At 37.9% G+C, this 21,141-nt stretch overlaps 7 protein-coding genes and 1 long non-coding RNA gene across 10 annotated transcripts in view; 2 read left to right on the plus strand and 6 right to left on the minus strand.

Moving 5' to 3' along the window:
- Positions 1-253: 253 nt before the first annotated feature.
- LOC111441767 lies at positions 254-8,980 on the minus strand. Its single transcript, XM_023078864.1, has 9 exons — positions 8,891-8,980; positions 7,834-8,127; positions 3,597-5,126; positions 2,365-2,545; positions 2,149-2,300; positions 1,822-2,066; positions 1,631-1,759; positions 880-1,557; positions 254-783 (listed from the first exon to the last, which is right to left on the minus strand). Exons 1-9 carry the CDS (start codon positions 8,968-8,970, stop codon positions 368-370), a joined length of 3,705 nt encoding a protein of 1,234 aa, XP_022934632.1. The 5' UTR covers positions 8,971-8,980; the 3' UTR covers positions 254-367.
- Positions 3,384-5,300, minus strand: LOC111442007 (aspartic proteinase PCS1). The gene is made up of 2 exons (XM_023079250.1): positions 5,204-5,300; positions 3,384-5,105 (listed from the first exon to the last, which is right to left on the minus strand). The coding sequence occupies exon 2, from the start codon at positions 4,943-4,945 to the stop codon at positions 3,593-3,595; it is 1,353 nt and encodes a 450-aa protein (XP_022935018.1). The 5' UTR covers positions 4,946-5,105; positions 5,204-5,300; the 3' UTR covers positions 3,384-3,592.
- LOC111442008 lies at positions 7,301-8,318 on the minus strand. Of its 2 annotated transcripts, XM_023079253.1 has the most exons (3): positions 7,834-8,318; positions 7,412-7,550; positions 7,304-7,379 (listed from the first exon to the last, which is right to left on the minus strand). In XM_023079253.1, the coding sequence occupies exons 1-2, from the start codon at positions 8,100-8,102 to the stop codon at positions 7,412-7,414; spliced, it is 408 nt and encodes a 135-aa protein (XP_022935021.1). In that variant the 5' UTR covers positions 8,103-8,318; the 3' UTR covers positions 7,304-7,379. The 2 variants fall into 2 exon arrangements, with proteins under 2 accessions (XP_022935020.1, XP_022935021.1); XM_023079252.1 differs by having other exon boundaries at positions 7,301-7,550; positions 7,834-8,316.
- Positions 8,981-9,891: 911 nt separating the features above from the next.
- On the minus strand, positions 9,892-11,663 carry LOC111442455 (E3 ubiquitin-protein ligase RDUF1-like). The gene is made up of 2 exons (XM_023079898.1): positions 11,474-11,663; positions 9,892-11,351 (listed from the first exon to the last, which is right to left on the minus strand). The coding sequence occupies exon 2, from the start codon at positions 11,222-11,224 to the stop codon at positions 10,274-10,276; it is 951 nt and encodes a 316-aa protein (XP_022935666.1). The 5' UTR covers positions 11,225-11,351; positions 11,474-11,663; the 3' UTR covers positions 9,892-10,273.
- Positions 11,664-13,522: 1,859 nt separating this feature from the next.
- On the minus strand, positions 13,523-14,615 carry LOC111442410 (thaumatin-like protein). Its single transcript, XM_023079809.1, has 2 exons — positions 14,472-14,615; positions 13,523-14,390 (listed from the first exon to the last, which is right to left on the minus strand). Exons 1-2 carry the CDS (start codon positions 14,575-14,577, stop codon positions 13,717-13,719), a joined length of 780 nt encoding a protein of 259 aa, XP_022935577.1. The 5' UTR covers positions 14,578-14,615; the 3' UTR covers positions 13,523-13,716.
- A 965-nt stretch (positions 14,616-15,580) lies between these two features.
- LOC111441740 lies at positions 15,581-18,967 on the plus strand. 2 transcript variants are annotated; one of them, XM_023078838.1, is made up of 12 exons: positions 15,581-15,858; positions 15,937-16,063; positions 16,178-16,251; positions 16,362-16,408; positions 16,498-16,645; positions 16,729-16,773; positions 16,844-17,048; positions 17,144-17,205; positions 17,354-17,454; positions 18,147-18,192; positions 18,301-18,354; positions 18,652-18,967. In XM_023078838.1, exons 1-12 carry the CDS (start codon positions 15,636-15,638, stop codon positions 18,828-18,830), a joined length of 1,311 nt encoding a protein of 436 aa, XP_022934606.1. In that variant the 5' UTR covers positions 15,581-15,635; the 3' UTR covers positions 18,831-18,967. The 2 variants fall into 2 exon arrangements, with proteins under 2 accessions (XP_022934606.1, XP_022934607.1); XM_023078839.1 differs by having other exon boundaries at positions 16,555-16,645.
- On the minus strand, positions 18,929-19,788 carry LOC111441742 (light-harvesting complex-like protein OHP1, chloroplastic). Its single transcript, XM_023078840.1, has 3 exons — positions 19,500-19,788; positions 19,228-19,350; positions 18,929-19,122 (listed from the first exon to the last, which is right to left on the minus strand). The coding sequence occupies exons 1-3, from the start codon at positions 19,665-19,667 to the stop codon at positions 19,054-19,056; spliced, it is 360 nt and encodes a 119-aa protein (XP_022934608.1). The 5' UTR covers positions 19,668-19,788; the 3' UTR covers positions 18,929-19,053.
- Positions 19,236-21,141, plus strand: part of LOC111441743 — a 3,117-nt gene continuing 1,211 nt past the window's right edge. Inside the window, exons 1-2 of the long non-coding RNA XR_002710221.1 lie at positions 19,236-19,371; positions 19,448-19,720. This is a non-coding gene — a long non-coding RNA (uncharacterized LOC111441743). The remainder of the gene's footprint in view (positions 19,372-19,447; positions 19,721-21,141) is intronic.

Here is a 21,141-nt window from a genome sequence, read left to right on the forward strand (position 1 = left end):
CAGTAAATTACTTTGTTTGGAAGCTTGTTGCGTATCATCATTTAATATTTCCGTTTTCAATATTAAATTTTCTTTGCGTATCATAACTTATATATTTAAATTCCATTTTTATTGTCTATTTTTTTAATTTTATTATTTTAATTTCGATCTTTTAAATTTTATCTATTTTATTGTTCTTCCCGGATGAGGTTAAAATCACTCAATTCTTTTAATCCTTAAATTTAAAACATAATAATTTTGATTTTCATGAATAAAATTGTTAATTTCAAATTATCATTACTCATTGAGTGGATGAATCAAATTAACAATAAGCTTCTACTTTCAATTCAAAGGGATGAACTTCAAAGCTAACGATGAAAACGAACATTTAGCATTTAGGCAGATCGGAAGGTGGCGGCGGGAGCTTCTGGTTGGGCCGTTTTCCGTCCTGTACGATCCAGGCCATTTTCAAACCCCAGCTGGTATGAACTTCCAAGTGGCAGTGCATGAACCATGCCCCCGGGTTATCAGCGACGAACCGGATTGCCACCCAGCCGCCGGATGGGACTCCGACAGTGTTCCTCTCCGCCGGGTCGGCGAGGTTGAACTTGGCCGGGTCTTTGTTCGGGTCGAAATTTCCGATGCCTTGACCCACCACGAAGAAATTGAAGCCGTGTAGATGGAGCGGGTGGCTCTCCGCCGTCACGATACTCGTGTCCTGCATTACCAGTTCCACGGCGGCGTTGTACGGTAGCACCACCACCTTCGTTCCGCTACTCACCATCGAGTTCTTCGGCGGCGAGCCTGCACAAGCCAACCAAGTATGAATTCTTTTTTCAAGTCTGTCTGTCTGTTCTTAAGTAATTAGTTACTAATTTTTCATCTAATAAATTTGCGTACCTGTGTAATTGAATTTGAACGGCGGATTGGCCGGAAAATCAGTGGTGTAAACACCGTTAGATTTGTTAAAAAAATGGGCTTGTAGAAGAGCCGTGTTTGGCTGCACGAATGTCACATTATTGATCGACGCCGATAGTCTGGTGTTATTTGGGCCTTGACAGGACCGGTTCCTCCGGCACGGCAACAACCCCAATCCCACCGTGAAAAAGAATCTCCGATCAACCCTCGTCGGCACTTTCGCTGGGAATTGCGAATTCGCCAAGCTCCGAATCTTCCCGTTAAACTTGATGGAAAAACTGGTGTCATTGAACCGGGGAAGAACCGGTTTATGAAGAGGGAGCTTAATGTTCTTCTTTAACAGAGATTTTGTGGATTCGTACTCAAGCAGACCAGTGACAGTCGTGTTGTCGAAGGCGGCCGGCGCGGTGGCGTATGGCCGAGCGGCGATGAGGAATGTGGCATTGGGAGCGTTGGATTTGGTGTGGAGAAGAACGTTCATGGTCTGTCCTGGAGTGATAAGAACGACATTGGTTTTGAAGGGCTTGACGTAAACAGCATCGGCTTCGACGACGGTGAGTGTGTGATCGGCAATGCTGAAGAAGAGCTCGTCGTTGAGTGCTGCATTGATCAATCGGAGTAAATAGGATTTGCCTGGCTTTACCTTGAGCTTGAAGGTATCTGCATTGATCAACCCATTTGCTTAGATAAAGATGGATACTTGGGCATTGTTTAAGGCATGAATTTAGAGTACCTTGAGCAGAGCAGTTATAGGAGGGGCCAGGGAGGCCATTGAAGGTGAAAGCATCAGAAATATTTGGAGCACCACCGGTTTGCATGGCTTGGTTGATGACAGCCTCTGTATCAGCCTTCCACCACTCCCCTGCAATGCCCATTCCAATCAAATCTCTTCAAAACTAGAAAAGTTTCAAACAGTTTGCTTACCAAAAATGATGGGGACTTCTTTAAGAGGCCGAGGGAAAGGGTAAGGCTGATGGGTTCTTGGGAGAATGATGATTGGGCCATACACAGTGGACCTTAGCCATGAGATATGAGCATGCCAGAACAATGTCCCTCTTTGCCCATTTACTGTGAAGTTATACACATAGCTCTGCCCTGTTTGGATTGGGCATTGTGTCACGTACGCTGGCCCGTCCGCCCACCCACTCCGCATCTGTCGCACTCCATGCCTATTGTTGAGAATACATCAGTGTGCACCGTAATCTATTATGCTTAAACTTTTTAAACAAAGTATATGTCGTTGTAGCGTACCAATGTAGGGATATATTATTTTGGACACGATTGACGACTTTGATTAAGAGACGATCGCCTTCTCTAGCAATGATTCTAGGACCGGGAAACTGCCCGTTAACGGTCACGACAGTCTTTGTTTGGCAGAGCCTTGTTACATTCTGCAATTGAACCTGCAAGACAATTTGATAAGTAGTGTTGCGTGGGAAAATGGTGTAGTGTTTTAATGAAGCTCACATGAAACTTGTAGTGTCTGGTAATTCCTGCATTGGCCGTGCTTGGAAGCAAACAGAGAAGACTAACAGAGAAGGCAAAGCAAAAGGTGGCTTTCAGAGAATCAAAAGCCATTTTTTTTAATTGAAGATCTGATATTTTCAGTTGGATGAAGAGGACATGAAATGAAAGATTTTTATAAGGGGAGGGGGTGAAATCAATGGGTGGGTTTGGTCAATTAGGTGAATTTAACAGCATTTTTGTTATGTTGTATGTTTTATGAGTCCATCAGCCTCAACTCGTAGTTGCTGCTAAACCTTTGTTTTAGAGTAAAATTGAAGGTTTTGTTCTAACTAAACCCATTTTACCTTTTCTTTTTAACACATAGCTATTCGATCAATGGTTGGATCCTTTAAACTTACAGAATAATGTTTCGTCTCACAATTTATCCCAAATCACAATTTTTTCATTGGCGTTGCCACTTGTCCCCTTGATGTGGGATCTCCGGACGGAGTGAAAAATAATTATTAATATTAAAATGAATAGGGGAATTAGGGAGTATTCAACCTCCAATTGGTGCCACTTTGTAATCACAAGCTAAGAAGGAATGCAATGTTGTACCCACCTGCTTGACTTTAATTTACATAATATTCAAATTTTGTTGAATCAATTTATAATTAGAAAAAGTATTTCATGTAATTAAAATAAAATTGTGTATATATTTTCTATTAGTTCATTAAATGGTTTGATTTTTTAACATACCCTCCGAATCTCCTCTCTAATCTCCAGATTTTTTAGGGAACTTCTTTATTGACTTAACAACATCTGCATTAAATGTTGTAATATTTGGTCGCTTGGTCACACTTCCATTATTGTCTCAAAAAGTGTAATAAATAATTAATACAATATTTTTATTACATTAAAAAGCTCATGAATATTTTAAATGTACAGGCAGGGAGGAAAAAAAGAAAAAGAAAAAGAAAAAGAAAACTGTCCTTACACGTGGCGAAGCTGCAGCTCACTCAAACTCACTACACCCGTCGGATCAAACTCGCTTTTTTTTTTTTCTTTTTATTTTATGATATCACAGAGTATATAGGGGACCCACATACGGACGGTATTAAAAAGCTGAAGGACCATCATAATAGCATGGACCTACGACTACACACCAAAAACCGTAAGATTTTAATCAATATCACGTGCTAAGTTACCCCGATAGTTAAAACGCTTCCATCAAATGGGCCCGGGTCATTTACAGGCCCATACCCAACTTCTGACCCGCTAAATCGCACCGAATCTCCGCCAACCCGATCCGGGATTTTTTCAGATCGAATTCCATCCACACGTTTTGTTGATGAAGATGCCCAATTACAAACGCTTCCACGCCGAGGAGATCCGAATTTCCGAATGTAAAACAGTGAATCGAATCGTTTCCTCTTATTTCTCCGGGCACCCGGTACAGAATCCGGTCGCCGGTAACCGTCATTTCGGCGCCGCGAAACACTAGCGTCACCGATGGCAGTGGCGGGAGCCGGGTTTGATTCATTGGAACCCGGTAACAAAGATCCATTGCCCCTTGAAAAACGAAATTCGAATCCTCGAAAACCCGAAACGAACCGGCGGTTCGGTTCAGGAACTCGTCTCGGAGCGCGGTGTAAGCTGGTCCGAGAAGGAACGTGAACTGAGTGCCCGAGTCAACCATGGTTTGACCCGCTCCGGTGTGGTCCGGTTCGAAAACGGACTCCGGTATCGGAAGTAACTTGTGGGAAACTTTGATCCCTTCAAGCTGAACCGTGTAAGCAACCCGATCGAAATACGGTAATGGGGTCGACATTTCGATGAGTGGAGTGTAATTCAACGGAGCCAACCATGAAAAATTAGCATCTCCGAGTAATAACAAACCGGAAAAATCATATTCCGATATGCAATAGGAAAATTTGGGGAAACCCATTTGAGATACAAAAGAGAGAGATCCACGATTCATACCCATTAATCCGGTGTTCTTGGAGTCTTCTTCATTGTTGGAGCTGAAAATTGAATCCATACAACCGAAGACAACATTGGAAATCCCGGAATTGCCGATGTAAAAAGTATCGGTGGCGAGAGTTCCTTCTGAAGAAGAGGCATCAGCGTAAGACAGAGTGGCATGACAGAGATGATTGGAATCACAAGATGCCGGAATTGGAAAATCCCGAGTTCGGTCGGTGCAGGTGGACGAGGAACAAGGAATCGGAGTGTACGAGGAGGACCCGGCCGGGTTGAATGTCGAAGATGAAGAAGAAGAAGAATTTTGTGATCTGTTGCAGTGGAGCCATGAGAGTTCACTGCCGGTGTCAATGACCATTGTAACATTCTGCGGCGGCGTTCCGACCGTCAGAGAGACAGTGAGGCTGACGTTATGCCGGAAAGGAAGCTTGTCAGGAGATCGCCGGATGGATTCCGGCGGAATAACTTGGGTTTTGAGGGGAAGAAGAAGGGCTGGGTTTTGTGAGGAACAGAGTATGAGATTCTGAAAGACAGAAAACAAAGTACAGAGGAAGAAAGGGAACAAAGATTTGAGAAATTTGTGGTTTGAGGAATTGAAAGCTATACAATAATCCCTCATTTTCCTTTTCTTTCCTGGAATATTGGAATCGGAAAACAGTTGGGGGCAGTTGGAAGCTCCACAGAGTGAAGAAATTCGAGCAACTTCGTTGTCTTTCTTTTGTTTGCGAGAACAGAGTGTTCCCAAAATCTTTGCAACCGTTCGATAAATTTCTCCTTTCCCTGCGAAGATGAAGATCCAACTATATATATATATATATAATTAAAACAATTAAAAAAAATTCCCAAAATTAAAAAGAAAAGGAACAAAGAAATTCACACTGAGATCTCCAGAGGGTCGTGGCTATTCGGTGCAGAACCACGATGTTTAAGCAAGACAAGACAACCGAATTTTGTATTGTCCCATGTAATATTGAGCTACATCTCTTCTCTCTCAATAACTTCAAGGTCAAAACAGGTATTTTTGATATCGTATTTTAGACGGAAAAGTATAAAAAAAATAATGAGATCTAATTTTTATTAATTTCTATTCTAACATTAGTTTTGAAATGTTTATTTTAGAAAAATTTAATTATTTTATCTTCATAGAAAAATAACAAAAAAGGCTATAAATTTTTATATAATGAAAATTGAAAATAAAATTGCCTACCCCATTTGAGGAAATTATTTTGAATAATTAAAAATAATAATTCTAGTGTACCAGAGCAACACTTGATGTTTTTTTTTTTTTTTTTTTTTTTACCCCTATTATTTTAGGAAATAAAGCAATATTCACTGAATTTATAAATCGGTTTTCTTTTAATATATATATTTCTATGTCGTGAAAATAACACTTGGAGAAGAAGCGACGTTAAAAGGAGGCAGAGCAATAAATTAATATTTAGACAAAATTAGTAAATCGGTCACTGAAACAGACAAGGACAGAGTCAAACGATGCTGATGATGACACGTGGGAACAATTTAAGATTAATGTTACGTTAATTGCATGCCAGATCAGCAAAGGCATTAAATTAATAATTGAAAGGATTTTAAAAATATATTTAATTATGGTTTTTGAAGTTTTCATCAATACGCGGTTTTCCTATAATCTATGTATTCTATAAATGTGTCTGCAACTTGTCTGAAGTAATAAACAAGCACACGAAAATATATATATATTCATTAAATTAATTTGTATAAAAACTTTTATAATTATAAGAATAATGGGATCGCTTGTTATTTGAGCAAAGAAAAAAAAAAAAAAAGGAATTTCAAAAAAGTGAACACAATTTTATTCCATGAAATAGTAAAGTTGACATTTTTATTATTTTCTTTTTACTTAAATGTCAAATAAACTGAAATTAAATAAATATAAAGAAAAAGGAAATTTTGTGACCATGGTGTATTGAATGTGAGAGGATAAGATGCATTTAATGCCGTCTCCGTGTTCAATTCATTTGAGTTTCATTATCGATTTATTTATTTATTTATTCTTTATTTAATCTGGTGAATCTCTACCACTTAAAACCTCAAAACATTAATTTTATTAAATAAAATTCTAATTTTTTTTATAAGTAAATTAATATATAATACTTTTTTTTTTCTTTTTTTATAAGTTGAATTTTTATTTCATTATTTTTTAAAGTTTATATTAAAAAAAAAAAAAAAAACTGAAAATGGAAAGTTGGAGAAAGTATATGAGAAAAAATCTAAAAGATTGGTGGTTTCACATGTGATGCTGAATGGGTTGAGAACAATAGAAGGATGGTGATGGGTCCTTTAATATTAAAGCTATTATTCACACCTTTCATCTAATTTAACACTCCACTTAAAGGACTTTCCCTTCCTTTTAGGTATCTGTTTCTCTATTTCTAACCATAAATAATTTCCACCATTATTCATCTAACTCTAGAAGCTTCTAAATTTAACCCTAAAGTCAATAACTTTTATGTGAAAAAAACTTAATTTACCTTATCTTAAAATCAAACATAACATAGTGGATAAAGACACGTATCAATTATTATTAAATTATACTAAAAAAATGTATAATTGAACCGAGCAAAAAAAATTAGCTAAGGAGGTAGTTTGATGATGTAGTGTACATTTACATATTTCAAACATTGATAACAAAGTGCTTTCATAGTATGTTGGTGTTTGATTTGACTTCTCTTGGTCAACGAATTGAATTTCTTCCATGGAAATTGGCCATGTGATTTAGTAGCCTACTAATTATTATTTAAATAATAAAAAAAATAGAAGAAATATAAATAATACTTACAACCGTTGTTCTTCAAGGGATTGAAACATAGTATTGTAGTATTATTTAATGACCTCGTTAATAATGTCATTTAACGTTAAATATATTATATCGGTCAAAGCATAATTAAAAAAAAAAAAAAAACTAATTCGAATTCAAATGTTAGGTTAAAAACAAATATTACAGTTCCAAAGACTCGAAGGACATCGACTAAAATATATTAAAAATAGATTATTACAGCATTAATAAAGTATGGAATTTATGATGGGGCTAAAAAAGGCAGGTTTTAATTTATTTGTCCACTTGGTTGAGCTTGCCAAGGCCATTGCAACGAGCACAAACGATCTGAGTTTGGTCTTTGCGAGCCGCATTAGCCCTCAGCGCCGCTCCTGATCGCCGGACAAACCCTGCGCCGTCGCATTCCGGACACCTACGGTAGACCAGACCACGAAAACCGCCGCCGCAATTAAAATCTCAACCATTGAAATTTAAATTAAAGCTCCTCTTAAAGCATTGCAGATGGGTAGTTTGTTTAATTAATGTCGTGAGACTGAAACTGTAATTAAGAGTAAAAGACAATAACAGAAGCAGAACAGAATTCCACTGCAGAGAAAAGGGGAAAATTTATGGTGACGTATTCTTTAAATCGCATTTGTTAATTTAATTTCAATGCAGAAATAGATGGCTATAGAAGTACTAGAAATTTTACTTACAGGTCTTTGCGAGAGAAGAGGATAGGGAAGGCGGTTCCGACAAGAGCCACAGCTACAGCGCCGGCGATCAAGTAGGTGGTGCCATCGGCGGAGACATCTCCAATGGCGGCGACCACTGTAGAAATTCTCCGGTGCTTGCTGCTGCTTTGGCGGAGGGACAACGCCGAGGGTCTCATCGGCTGATTGGAGGGCGGAAAAGGGGCGGCGGCGGGCGTTTGCTTGATGGGTTCTGTGGAAGAAATACGTGGAAATGTACACAAGGATGCCATGTTTTCCAGAGGACTGAAACTGAATCTGAATTCAGGGATGGAAGAAGATCAAGAACAGATTTTTTATAATTTGGTGGTTGGAAAGGATGGAGGGATGTTTTGAAGTTGAATGAAATCTGGATAAGGCTATATCCGACTTAAGGTTCTGATTGTTGTGTAGATAAGAATGGCCCACCATATGAATTTTTTAGCGACTAACTCTCCCTTCTAATTTTGTCCTGACATCTCTATTTTTCTCCTCGAAAATCCTGACATGAAGGTGAAGAGTCAAATATAATACCTATGATAAATGGTAATAAAAAGCTAAATATCTTAATCATATGGACAAGTAAGAAAAAAACAGAGGCCCCAAACATCCTCAGCAGTTTCCAGTGGATGTGCAGTGTGTAGACACTTGTCACCCACAAGATCCAAATGGTAGAAGACATGAGAGAAAAGCCAGCCTTCGATCATGCATTATGCAAAGAACCTCCGCTTCCGAATTAGAAAGCCCACTCCTTTGGGGTTCATCTTCATCTGCTTATGCCTTTTTGTCATTTCCGTTTAGATATTAACACAAAAATCCAACAATCATAGCTTACAACTGCCGCAGATGACATGACTCGGCAGGAATCCGCACATGGCGACACACAAAGTTCAAAAAGTTGCAAGACATGTGAACCAACATCTCTTATACCAAACAAAACGAATAAACTTCCATTCCTTCTCCCAACAATCACCATCTGATGTGTGTTCTGGTAGTTCATTTTCACGACAAGGAAAAAAGGAGTACAACCTGTGCTGTTCACTTTCCTACCCATGTATTTGACAATTCATGCAAGAGGGAAATCAGAAAAGAGATTACACTTGGAATAAAGGTAAGGTACATTATCTTTGATATTAACTTACAAAGCTGCTAAAGTTGCACATGCATCAAATGGCATCCTTTTCATTGAGAAATGACGTTGGTGGTTGATATACAAATGTGCATAGAAGTTTAAACCAGTAAAAAACATGAATACTTGAACTTTCTAGGGTCCAAGAGTCTTTTTTAGTGCATCAGCATGGTTTTGATAGTAACATATTAATCAACTAGTAATAAACAAAGCCCTGGCCCTGAGCTGCAAAGTTCTTCAATGTATAATTTACCTCACCTGAGTATTAAATTGTCCCCACCCTGTCAGCATTGTCAATCTGCCTTCCTTATAAGAGGATGGGTCCGTCCTCCCTTCCCCAGAGACAGACAGAAATGTGATATGGGATGTGGGTAATTTTGATGCTTGAATGAGCTGAGATCTGTGAGAGATATGACTTCCCTCAAAGTTTTCAAAAGGCATCTGCTAGAGAGAGATTTCCACACCACATGCTTATAAAGAATGCTTCTATCTCTTCTCCAACCGATGTGGGATCTCACAATCCACCCCTTCAGAGCCCAGCGGCCTTGCTGGCATTCGTTTGGATTGTGAGATCCCACGTCGATCGGAAAGATAAATGAGTGTCAGCGAAGATGCTGCCCTCGAAGGGAGGTGGGTTGTTAGATTCCATATCGGTTGGAAAAGGGAATGAAGCATAAGGGTGTGGAAGCCTCTCCCAAGTAGAGGCATTTTAAAAACCTTTATGAAAAACTCAAAGAGAACAATATTTTCTAGCGGGGTATAATAAGTATCAGCTGAAAGATAAAAGGCAACCAGAGAGATAATAAGAGTTCCTTAAGAATCATCGTACAGCAGAAACAGAATGCCACAAAGCAAAGTCAGAGAGATGAAATTTAACTTAAAGGTAAAACCATGAAGGGATAAAGAGAAAGACATACTAAAAACAGAAGATTTTCGTATTCTAAAGATAAGAGCTGCTTTGCAGCGAAGTTACAATGTTACGTTGCATAAAAGGAAAAAATGAACCTGCTAGACATCAACAAGAACTCCTTACCCATCTCTTTCCTTCTAACATCAAACAGCAAAAGATATCAAATACTCGAACTGCCAAAAACCCTTGACTGGGCAGATTCTACAACTCTCTCCCTTCTTTATCTCTACATATACTTGTCCCACTATGTCAAAAACTCTCCAGTCAACTATATTTAAGCTATCAAATTCAGTATTTCTTTTTGATGTATAGCTATATACATCTGATAAAACAAAAATTGTAAAGAGCATACAGGATGGGAATTCAACCTCTCTATAAGTATATAACTAAGCAGAAAATGTATAGTTTGCGTCCGACACCATAGAGTGATTATTCCTCCTTGAGCGTCTATTGAATAAGGTAGTAGAGAAGCTCCTTCTAATTAAACCAGTAACTGAACCAGAACGACGGGATGTACTTCTAAACCTCCCAAAAAAGGAGAAGAAATTGCGAAAAATACGACGAAATCCACCACTTTCATTTGATCTTATCCCACTTGACGCCCATGTAATACTCCTTGGAACACCGCTGGTGGTACTAAACCCACCATCAATTTCAGTGTAAACAACAGGAAGGTCATGTTCTGCAGCTCCCCTTCCCCAAGTGAACCTTCCAACAGCAAATCCCCCACCGGGAAGCCTCCAAATTGTTAATCCAACAACTTCTTCAGCAGAAGCCGGGGAGCTCCTGCCACTGCCATGCGCATCGGTAGGCAATTGGTGGCGACAAACAGGACAGGAATTCCGGATAGAAAGCCAAGGGAATATACAATCCGAATGGTAAATATGCTTACACGGCATCTGTCGAGCCTCAGAGTCGAGCTCAAATGGTTCCTTACAGACCGCACAATGTGATTCCAAAGGCACATCGCTAGCAAGAATCTTAACCACAGGCAAAGATTCAATTGCAGCCTTCGACGCCGGTGGGTGTTCCAATGGGCCAACCCCGTTCACCTCCAGTTGCGCCAATTGATTGAGAAGGCGATCGATCCCCGATCCCATCAAGAACTCGGATATATTAGAAGGCAAGGAACGGAGACTAGCCCCCGTACCATCATCATAATAAATCTCATAATTTCCTCCACCTCCAACACCATTATTACTAATAGCGCCCGAATTAGAGGGATCGCGTAGAACAATGATACGATTGAAAGAGGAGCGATCCTCACCGTTTCTTCGGCTGCGACGCAATCTTGGGACGAAGGAAGGGTCTAGGTCAGAAGCATCATCGTGGTTCATCGCAGCAGGTGGAAACCGATGATCAACCGGAGAAACAGACGGCAGAGACCTAAATTCTTCTCCTCCACAATCAAGACAACAGACCTAATGTAGGGCCCGAGCCCGAGCTCTGATAAATCGATTGCATCTGTAGCAAAAAGATGTCGATCCCATCAAATCCATCAATTGATCGATCGAAAGAATGGCACCATAACTCCTTGACAGAATATACCCTAATTATATAAAGTTCGATGAAGTGATTGAAATTACCTATCCGAATTCGATGCTCGGAAATCAACGAACGCCAAGAAACTTCAAGAATCCAAAAATGATCTCCCTCGAACGGAAGAAAGGATGCCAAAATTGCAGAAAAGAATTCGCCTTTTAAGTGGTGTAGTAAAATCGAGAGACAGAGAGATTCGCAACGGACGAAAATTGAGGTTAAAAACAATTGCGTGGAGCTTCGACAGCGAAGGCACGTCGCTTATCAAAGCGTGGAATTAACGCGCCAAATTTCGTTATTATACACAAATTTCTTTGCATTAGTTTTTAAATAATTAGCATTAATTATTGTTGGTTGCCGCCATGTGCATTTGTCTTCAATTTAAATAAACTAAAACAACACCAATTTACATTAATAATCTTCCATTCTGTTTATTCAAATTATTTATTATTATTATTTTTTTTTTGTAATGATTTTCTAAAATCAATATTTATATATATATTTTTTCTTACTCCATAATTGAAACATCGACCCTTTCTCATATTTATCACAAAATTATACATATTTAAATTTTTATATTTTTAGTTTCAGCTATGTTTATTCAAAGGCTTTTCTTGTTTGGGCTTACAGGATTTAGTTATTTAATGGGCTTCCAAAGCCCAGCCCAATCCAACCCATTCAACAATTCGACATGTCGAATATTCTCTACCGTCCCCACGGCAATTTAAGGTTTCAGGCTTTCGACATCTCCTTCTTCATCAAGTCTTTGATGGCATGTCAGGAAATTCTGGGTTCTCGTCCAGCTCTAGCGAGACATTGTTTAAGCAATGCCAGATGGTACGGCCTTCCCAAAACAAACAATCGGTACATAATTTGTCATTGTTGTATAGTTTTGGTGATATTGTTGCTTGAATATGCATTTCGTCTACTGTCAAAATTTAGAATAGACTGGGTTGAACTTGCTTGAGTTTGATTGTGAGGAGGATCGAGTGTGGATGTAATCAATCCCATGGAGGGAACAATTCATATGATGGAGTTATACCAGCGGATCACGTAAGTAATTGTCATGAAGCAACGTAATTTATAATCTCAAAAAGGCCTTCTAGTTCTTGGGATCTAATTTATTTGCCTAAATTTACTTGGTTTCTGCTGCGACTTGGAAGAGAAATGTGAGATCCCACATCGGATGGAGAGGACAACGAAACATTGTTCGTAAGGGAGTAAAAACTTCTCCCTAGCAAATGCATTTTAAAAACTTTGAGGGGAAGTCCAAAAGGGAAAGTCCAAAGAGCACAATATGTGCTAGCATGGGCTTGGGCTGTTACAAATGGTATAGAGCCATATACCACATCGATTGGAGAGAAGAACAAGTGCCAGCGAGGATGCTAGGCTCCGAAGGGGGTGGATTGTGAGATCCACATTAGTTGGAGAGGAGAACGAAACATACTTTATAAGGGTGTGGAAACCTCTCCCTAGCAGACGCTTTTTAAAAACGTTAAGAGAAAAGTCCAAAAAGAACCATATCTGTTCTTGAATACTTAAATACTTATAATAAGTGAAGGTAGTATAACAGTTTCTTATACTAAGAAGATTTCCCATATGGTGGATGAGCTGCAAATGTTGAGTTATCTGATGTGGCCAATGGTAAATGCCTTTCTTTCTTTTGTGTATATGTCAATCTCAGGTTTGGTTTCCATAACTAGTTGGACTCTTTAACACCATTCTAAAATGTAATTTGATATCTGTATTGAAATTTATTAATGCTCAATGGATGCCATGAACAAGAAGGCACTTGTGTTGGTAATCAGGAGAAATTCCTTCCTTTGCTTGAACTCTAGAGCTAAATTTAAGTCACTGACACTCTAATTCTATTTTGTTGGCTTTGGAATCATAATAAAGTGTTGTCATTCTGTCTTTGTTTTGTTTTGACCATGAGTTTCATCCAGAAAGTGTCGCTCTAAAGAATCATGAAGATCTTGTCCCTTCTGAGCCCTTTTTTTTACAAGATATCCAAATGAATGCAAATTTCTTTGCTGAAAATCTCTTGTTGCTGTTTTATAGGTTAGTTGAAAGCTATTACTCCTGCCAATCTTTGCTGAACTAATATGCGTAACAGGATATTTATATTGACATAGAATGCAAAATCTTCAACAGATGCTTATTGGAGTCTATTTCTTGAGTAACTAACAAAAATAAGATAGAAAACGTACAAGAGCTTCTAATTCTGCAGCAAGGCATTATTTTTGTACTGTCATGGTAGACTTTTTTCTGCAGTAACCTGGAATCGTCCTCACATGGAAGGGCAGAATGTGATGGCGTAACGCGAAACCTTACATTTACGAAGGCTGGACGGGTCGTCAAAAGCATAGGTGTAAGCCTTGGGGCACATGGCTTTGAATAAATGGGCAAATAGAGTGGGTCTGCAGGTTTTGGGGTTAGCATACTTCCCTGTGCAGCAGTACTTGGCTGATTGCATGGCTAAACAGGCGCTCTTGCAGCCCACCACTTTTCCGTTCTTCTTCACTTCCAATGCTGATGGACAGAAAATGTTGACATCAATATCACAGGACGCAATGCCACAGCCAATTCCACCCCCAATTGGCTTCATTGAAAGAGGCAAGTTGAAGCCATCTACCAAGCTAACATCATAGTAATGCATTGGTGAAATAGATGATCCCAGAGTTACTTCAACAATAGTGGCTGGAGGAACACCAGCAGTGCCTCTACAATGTAATCTGCCTGAACAGTCTCCCGAGTCGCACGAGCCTTTTCCTTCACGGCTAAAAGAACAGCCTTGCCTGCCCCAAATCCTGCCTGACCACTTCTTCGGCACTTCGACCACTACGTGCTTGCCTCTGCCGAGATGGAAACCGCCACCCATTGGCGTCTGGTGGCCTGAATTGCCGAGTATTCCAGGCCAGACACTTTCATTGCAGTTGTTTGCTAAGATGAGTTGTTCTCCACCTGCAAGAAGAGAAAAACTTAGTGTATGAAGTGAATAAGAAGGGTATTGAAAGAAGAAGTGTTTGAATTACGCTTAGTTACTTGTAAGTGAGATGGAGATTGCCAAACAGAAGATGAGAAACAGGGAGGAATGCATGGTTTCAAACTTATGAACAGGCAGCCAAATGGTGATGATACTTCCAAACATTTAGCTGATAATGATCCGTATGATAGAGATTTGGAAAGAGAGGCATTACTTAAAGGCTGCATTGCTCAAGTTTTTCCCTTAGTTGATACTAACCACTTTCACTTTCACTTTCACTTTCACTATAAAGGGATTTATCCATTCCTTCAAATTGAGGCATTCTATTTCTCTTTCTCTCGTTTGCTTTGCTAGATCACACTTGAATTCAGCTCAAATGATGCTCCACTTTGCTAGATTTCCTCCTTGAAGTATGCTCTTTTGCTAAAGGATGAGGGATTTCTTGAATTGTACGATCTTGAAATTCATTTCCACACAAAGCAGATTCTCTTGTTCATAAAAAGTGTTCAGAATTTGATGGGAACGATTGCTTGGCTTGTTCAAATAGAGAAAAGTTGTTTGATGAGTGTGGAAGTTTTGAATTTCATGCTTTTCATTTTGTCCCAATTTTTTTAATAGTGTTGCTTGATCCTTTTGAGTTATTAGCAGCCTTATATAATACTCCTTGGGTGGTCTAGGAAGATCTAGGAAGTGGGTGGTCTAGGAAGATCTAGGAAGTGGGAGGATATGTTGAAGATTATTGGGACACATATTCATTGGGTGATCTAAGAAGTGAGAGGATACTGTTGAAGATTATTGAGACACGTTGGTTAATTTAGTAGAAGATATGCTATCATACCATTGTTGAATAGTGGAAGATATGCTATCGGACCATTATAGAATAGCACCATTGTGGAGATCTGTAATTTCTAACCGATATTACTTATTTTTTTATGTTATTAAAGTTCTAATGTTAAAAGTGAGAGCTTATAAATTTAAACCTAGAATTAAATTTATATTTGTAAGAAAAAAAAAGAAGCTAAATTATAAAAAAAAAAAAAAAATCATCGACTTTGGCTTAATCCAGGTAAGTTTTAGAAATAATATTGCAATTTCTTACTAAATTAATATTGGCCAATAAAAAATACTTTTTATAATTAGTTTTTTCTTTTTTCTAAGGATTCTCTCAGCTTTGATTTCAATCGCTCTCTCTCTCTCTCTCTCTGGCCATTTCTCTGATAGCTATGATTCGCGTCGCCGTTCAGCTGTCAAAAACCACTGCGGCGGTCGTTCGAACTGCAGGACTGGGCTCCAGCTCCCGCTTCGATCTTCTCTCCTCTCCATCTTCCTCATGGTTAGCTTCACCGTTGAGATCACTTTACGTTGGAATAGACCGTCCGAATGCGAGCCCGGTCTCTTGTCAGATGATTAATTATGCTCTGTCTCACGCTAGGTCTCAGAAATCAGGTCCATATTCTTATTTGTTTTTATGTCAAAAATCGGTGTGAAGTTTTTGGTCTGTAATCTTTTTAATGTGATAATTAGACGAATCGTACGCACAAGGTCGTCTGGTTCTGGAGCAGTGCCTCTCTGCTCAGTCGAGTGAAGGCCAAGATGCCGATAACTCTAGGGGAGCGGTATTACTTGCCATGTCTACCTTGTTTGCTGAAAGGTTTTCCTTCTGTTTCATTTGTCCTGTCGTTTTTTGATTCATTTCTTTAAGAGCTACATTGTAGTTTAATGGAATTGCTTATGGCTTAACAATTGTCCTATTTTGTTATTTCAGAGGTGATATTCACGACGCTATAGATAAGCTTCAACGAGTTGAGGATTTAGCACATTGCTCTCTAGATATTAGAGGTAAAGTTTCCAAGGGTTTTTAGTTCATTCTTTTAGCGTAGGTAGCTCGGTTCAAATCGATTATTGGGAGCTCGTGTTTTGACTCTAGTTTTTTCTTGTTTTTCTTGTAGTTGCTGCTCTTGAAGCACTTGCTGGACTTCATCTCGAACTAAACCTGGTAAATATCCTTGTAAACTTGTAATTATTGCTCATCTCTAATCGTGTAACATGGATCAAAGTTATCTGGGGATGATTCTTCATATATAGGATGATTCTTCATCAGATATCGCAGATAAATGCTTAAAACTATTTGAAAATAGCAAGGTTGCTGATGATGGAAATTCTGGCGTTCTGAGAGCTCGTGTTAAAGCTGTAAAGGGGCTGGTTGAGCTTGTAAAAAATAACCTTGATGCAGGTGTTTGGCTTTTAGTACTCTCTCTACGCACTTTGTTCTTTTGTGATGTTTTACTCAAGTTAATGTTGGTTATCTATCTGCAGCTGAATCGTTATTTGAAGGGTTTCAAACTATTGAAAGATGTGCTGGTGAGGTTCACTTGAACGATCTGTGTGGGAAAAGTTGTTGATTACATCCTATTGACCATTTGATATGTAGGTAGTGCTGCATTTGCATATGGAGAATTCTTAGTTGCCTCACAGAATTTTTCATCAGCAAAAGAGGTGTATCAAAGAGTAATTGAAGTGGGATCCGAAGTCCAAGATTTGAGTGAGCAATGTGCTTTAGCTGGTGGTAAGATGTCTCCAATGGAAGTGTTAGTGGCTGCGACTTGTGCTTTAGGGCAGCTTGAGGGGCACTTGGGGTAGCTTTTTGATCATTGTGCTATGTTGTGCTATTTGTCCATAAGATTCTTTATTGCAATAGTTATGAATCATAACTATACCCTGTTTTGTTTAGGAATTTTTCTGAAGCCGAGGATATACTGACAAACGCGTTGACCAAAGCAGAAGCATATTTTGGTATGGTAGTTGCTAGTTTAGAATTCCCAATATACTTGAATCTTTACGACATGTATACAACTGAGGTTCCTGTTTGTTCTCATGTGGAATTGTTTGGCTATTTTCCAAGTGGGTGGGCGTCTAATTTTTGGAAAATTACATGGTACAGGATCTCACCATCCCAAGGTTGGAGTTGTCTTAACCTGCATAGCACTCATGTATCGATACAAAGCAAAGAAGGAGCATTCGAGTTCACTTTTGATTCAGGAGGTTGGATTTTGCTCCTGCCCTCTTATGTTTGGCATATGTAGATTCTATGTAGTTAATGAAACTTGTTGCATCAGTTACGGAGGTTGGTAATTCAGTCTACTTAACTTTGGGAAGTTTTTTTCATTAATAAAAGTGAAATTTTACAGATGACTATAAATTGGGGACATTGAGCGTAAAGACTTAAGTCCATTTTCGAAACGCCCTTTGAAGAGTGATATCAAAAGAAAAGGGGAATTGTGTTGGGAGATTCCTGATTAGAAAAGTGATTAGAAAACGGATATCGATTTGAGAGGATGTAGCTCACGTCTGAATCATTTGTATCGTGTAAATCTACTCATAAGTTAATTTGTGAGAACTGTCATGCTCTTTTCCACTGCTTACTTATGTTTTAAACTCCCTTCAAATATAAGCAAAAATTACATTCCTTAGTGCATTGAGGAAGGTGTTGATTTCTCATCCAAACAACCTGGTGTTGGTTCTTGTATACTGGCCCATGATTGAATCTTTTGCCAAGATAGAAAAGTTATACAACTAATTCCGGTCGTTATCAAGTTGTCTGTACAATTCAATTCCAGTTAACATTTAGGCTTCTTGTCTGAATGTTGGGAAATCAAATATGAAATCCTCATAGTTTATAAAAGTATTTCTTGTTAGTTTCCTTTCTGCAGATTTCTCTAAAAATTCATTTACAGGGACTCTATAGGAGAGCAATGGACTTGATGAAAGTTTCACCAGAAGGTATTGCCAACCAACTCAACATCTCAAGCTTTTTTTTATTTTTATTTTTTATTTTTATGTATGTATATATATATATTAATTTCAATTGAATGGTTTATCCTCTTGAAGGCACGGGAGAACAAGTAAAGGTGGACAGATGTGACATTGCAAATATCGCCGGAGGTACTGATCAAGTATAATCTAAGTGATTCTAAGCATTTAGCTCGATGCTTTAAAAAAAACAAACAAATCACTGCATCAGGTAGAAACGTTCGTTAGGAGAGTTGTAGTACTTAGAAAATTGATAGCTTTCAGCTGTACTCTTAAATGAAACCGAGCTAAACTGATCGTTATCCCACCATTGATTATAATTGAAATCATTCATAAAGTCACATATTATAGTAAGAAAGACGTTTTAAGCTTCATAAACGTGGTGGTCTGAGCATGATTATTCTTTGATATCACTGATTGCCTCTGCAGGTGCGTACGCGGAGATACTTGACGTCCAAAAGAATAGAAAGGCTGAAGGACAGATGATGAGGAAATGGTCGGAACTTGCTTGGAAGAATCGTAGGATATCACTGGAAGAGGTACTAGACATAGCTCAGCCGCCTTCCAAGGTGCCTATTATCGATACTCGACTCTGTAGGCTTATTTAATTTGCAATATTTTCGAGTTCTGGTTGTTATGCATCTTTATAGAAGACAAGAGGGTGAGCACATTCTCTAGGCTGACAATGTTGTGTAATTTACTCATGAAGTACAAGAACTTGAAGAATGTAGAATTCTCTGATACAGTTGAGAGGTCTATATTACAGTTACAATTTTGATTTAAAAAAAAAAAACACGAAGGATCTCAAGATGATAATAAGCCTTCTGGAAATCAAAGAGGAAGATCCAGTCCTTTCCCAATATCAACTCCAATCACCTGAAGTATACCCTTGTTCAATATCTGGAAAAACAGAAAATAAATCAATAAATAAAACCCCTAAACTTGGATATAGAAGGTAAAAGAAAGAAACTTTTCTTTGAAAAGAAAAAAGAAAGAAAAGCTCACCAGCTCTACTACGAATATCCCAATGAGGCCTATCATGCTGGCTCTGGAATTCCAGATTTCAGCAGTTTTAGTGAATCCAAGAAACGGGGCTTCAAATTTCGGCTGTACTTTTGGCAATTCAACCTTCAAAACAGAAATGAAAAGGTAACTCGCAAGCTCACATGAATTTATTATTCTGAATTTCTCTAAGCTTTTCAGATGTAAACGATATTTTCAACAGGTGAAACAGAATTGGGAAAAGTCCAGTGGTTTGAAGAGGATAGTCAGCTTACTCCAGCCGGAGGCTTTGCGGCCTGAACCCTAAAAGGGGCACGAGCCCTTCTGTTATTGGCACGGACAGACCCAACTTGGAAGAGACAGAGTCGGCCGTCTTGACGGTCACAGATCGGAGCTCTGGCCGGAAGAAGAGAAGACGATAAAATCGTAGCGGAGGACGCCATTACTTGGTAATGCCCCAAACACAACGACAACCACAACCACAACCACGGCTTCGGTAATGTTATCACAACTTTCCTCTTCAATTTCTCTTCTTTTCCGGAACTCTTTTTTCCACCTTAAATTAAATGCTAGGCTGGAGTCTTGGTCCCACCATATCTTGATGATTTTCAGATTTGTTAAAAGTATTTTCACTTCACTGATTACTGTCGACGTATAGAAACGGGATAGAAATTGCCCGTTCCTTTTAATTTTTTTATGAAGATAAACATCCATACGAAATAAAGTTATTGTAAAAGAATTTCCAACCTCAAATTCATTTTTGGTTAAATTATGAGTTTAATCTATGATATTTTCAACCATTTTTAAGATTAATGAATCTACTATATATATATATATATATAATTGAATTTTGTGTTCAATAATAAATTACTAAATTTAGTATAACATTCATTTTTGAAGGGAGTATGAAGAGTTTATAAAATGTGTTGCTATTATTGCCCTACCAAACATAGCATAGTCTATTGATGGTTCGTCTTTCGCCTGTAATTTTTAACTAAAAAAAAATATGTATGCTTTTTTCTTTTTTTTTTTCTTTTTTTGATTACAAAAAATTATATTTGAATTTTCATTGATTTCGTGGAATATTTAATTTGTTAAATTATTTTTTTTAAAAAGGTACAATGGAATTGGTTTAATTATACTTCGAATTTCGAAAAGTTTCATTTTAACTTTCAAAGTTTGAAATTCGTTAGAAAAGCTTTTATTGTTAAACTCATGTTCAAAAAGTTTCATTTATGTGTTGTTTATATGAACTATTTAAATACATTCGGGAGGTAAATTTGGGGCGAATAAGAAAAATTGTAAACAAAGAATAAAAAAATTGGGTGTGTGGGGTTGAAGGTGTAAAAGGACAACATGAATGGTTCATAATTTTAATGTTTTTCTTTTTTCTTTTTCCTTCCATTTGTGTTTAAATTATTCACATAAGTGTACACTACTTTTTTTACATTCAAATTTTACTGCAAAACCTACTATAGTTATTTTGAAACAAACTTTTCAACTTCAAGAGGTAAAATAAATTTTTCAACGTTTAAACAAAACCAATTTCATTATTTAGAGTTATTTTGATCATTTAACTGCTTTTTTTTTTATTATTATTATTTTATTTATATATATATAAATCAGAAGGTCAAGATTCTTACCATTTGAATGTTCACGACTCCCACGAAATTTGGAAAATTCAAATTTCAAATTTCAAATTTGTATTTAATGATGGTTAGGGTGTATGCAAATTTTATAATTCACATCTAACTATCTGAGTTGTCAATTTTTGGTGGTCTTCTTCAAGTTTTTTCCCAACTCCACACCAAAAGGTTTGCTTAAAAAAAGTTAAGGCCCAAAAAACCCATATGGTTCTTTAACTAGAAGTTTTTTTTTTTTTTTTTTTTTTTTTTTTTTTTTTTTTTTTTTTTTTTT

This window comes from Cucurbita moschata, unplaced genomic scaffold (genome assembly GCF_002738365.1).
Source record: "Cucurbita moschata cultivar Rifu unplaced genomic scaffold, Cmos_1.0 Cmo_Scf00004, whole genome shotgun sequence".
Classification (NCBI taxonomy): Eukaryota; Viridiplantae; Streptophyta; class Magnoliopsida; order Cucurbitales; family Cucurbitaceae; genus Cucurbita; species Cucurbita moschata.

Excerpts from the sequence above, each read along its gene's own strand:
- LOC111441742 (XM_023078840.1), bottom strand. The coding sequence starts at position 19,667 with ATGGCGTCCTCCGCTACGATTTTATCGTCTTCTCTTCTTCCGGCCAGA. Across the intron at positions 19,351-19,499 it reads CCGCAAAGCCTCCGGCTGGA|GTTGAATTGCCAAAAGTACA; the intron begins GTAAGCTGACTA and ends TCTGTTTTGAAG. Across the intron at positions 19,123-19,227 it reads GGATATTCGTAGTAGAGCTG|ATATTGAACAAGGGTATACT; the intron begins GTGAGCTTTTCT and ends CTGTTTTTCCAG.
- LOC111441767 (XM_023078864.1), bottom strand. The coding sequence starts at position 8,970 with ATGTACCTTACCTTTATTCCAAGTGTAATCTCTTTTCTGATTTCCCTC. Across the intron at positions 1,760-1,821 it reads AGAAGTCCCCATCATTTTTG|GGGAGTGGTGGAAGGCTGAT; the intron begins GTAAGCAAACTG and ends TGGGCATTGCAG. Across the intron at positions 1,558-1,630 it reads CTATAACTGCTCTGCTCAAG|ATACCTTCAAGCTCAAGGTA; the intron begins GTACTCTAAATT and ends TGATCAATGCAG.
- LOC111442455 (XM_023079898.1), bottom strand. The coding sequence starts at position 11,224 with ATGAACCACGATGATGCTTCTGACCTAGACCCTTCCTTCGTCCCAAGA.
- LOC111442008 (XM_023079252.1), bottom strand. The coding sequence starts at position 8,102 with ATGGCATCCTTGTGTACATTTCCACGTATTTCTTCCACAGAACCCATC. Across the intron at positions 7,551-7,833 it reads CTCTTCTCTCGCAAAGACCT|GTGTCCGGAATGCGACGGCG; the intron begins GTAAGTAAAATT and ends GGTCTACCGTAG.
- LOC111441740 (XM_023078838.1), top strand. The coding sequence starts at position 15,636 with ATGATTCGCGTCGCCGTTCAGCTGTCAAAAACCACTGCGGCGGTCGTT. Across the intron at positions 16,409-16,497 it reads TTCATCTCGAACTAAACCTG|GATGATTCTTCATCAGATAT; the intron begins GTAAATATCCTT and ends CTTCATATATAG. Across the intron at positions 17,455-18,146 it reads GTTCACTTTTGATTCAGGAG|GGACTCTATAGGAGAGCAAT; the intron begins GTTGGATTTTGC and ends ATTCATTTACAG.
- LOC111442007 (XM_023079250.1), bottom strand. The coding sequence starts at position 4,945 with ATGAGGGATTATTGTATAGCTTTCAATTCCTCAAACCACAAATTTCTC.
- LOC111442410 (XM_023079809.1), bottom strand. The coding sequence starts at position 14,577 with ATGTTTGGAAGTATCATCACCATTTGGCTGCCTGTTCATAAGTTTGAA. Across the intron at positions 14,391-14,471 it reads AATCTCCATCTCACTTACAA|GTGGAGAACAACTCATCTTA; the intron begins GTAACTAAGCGT and ends CTCTTCTTGCAG.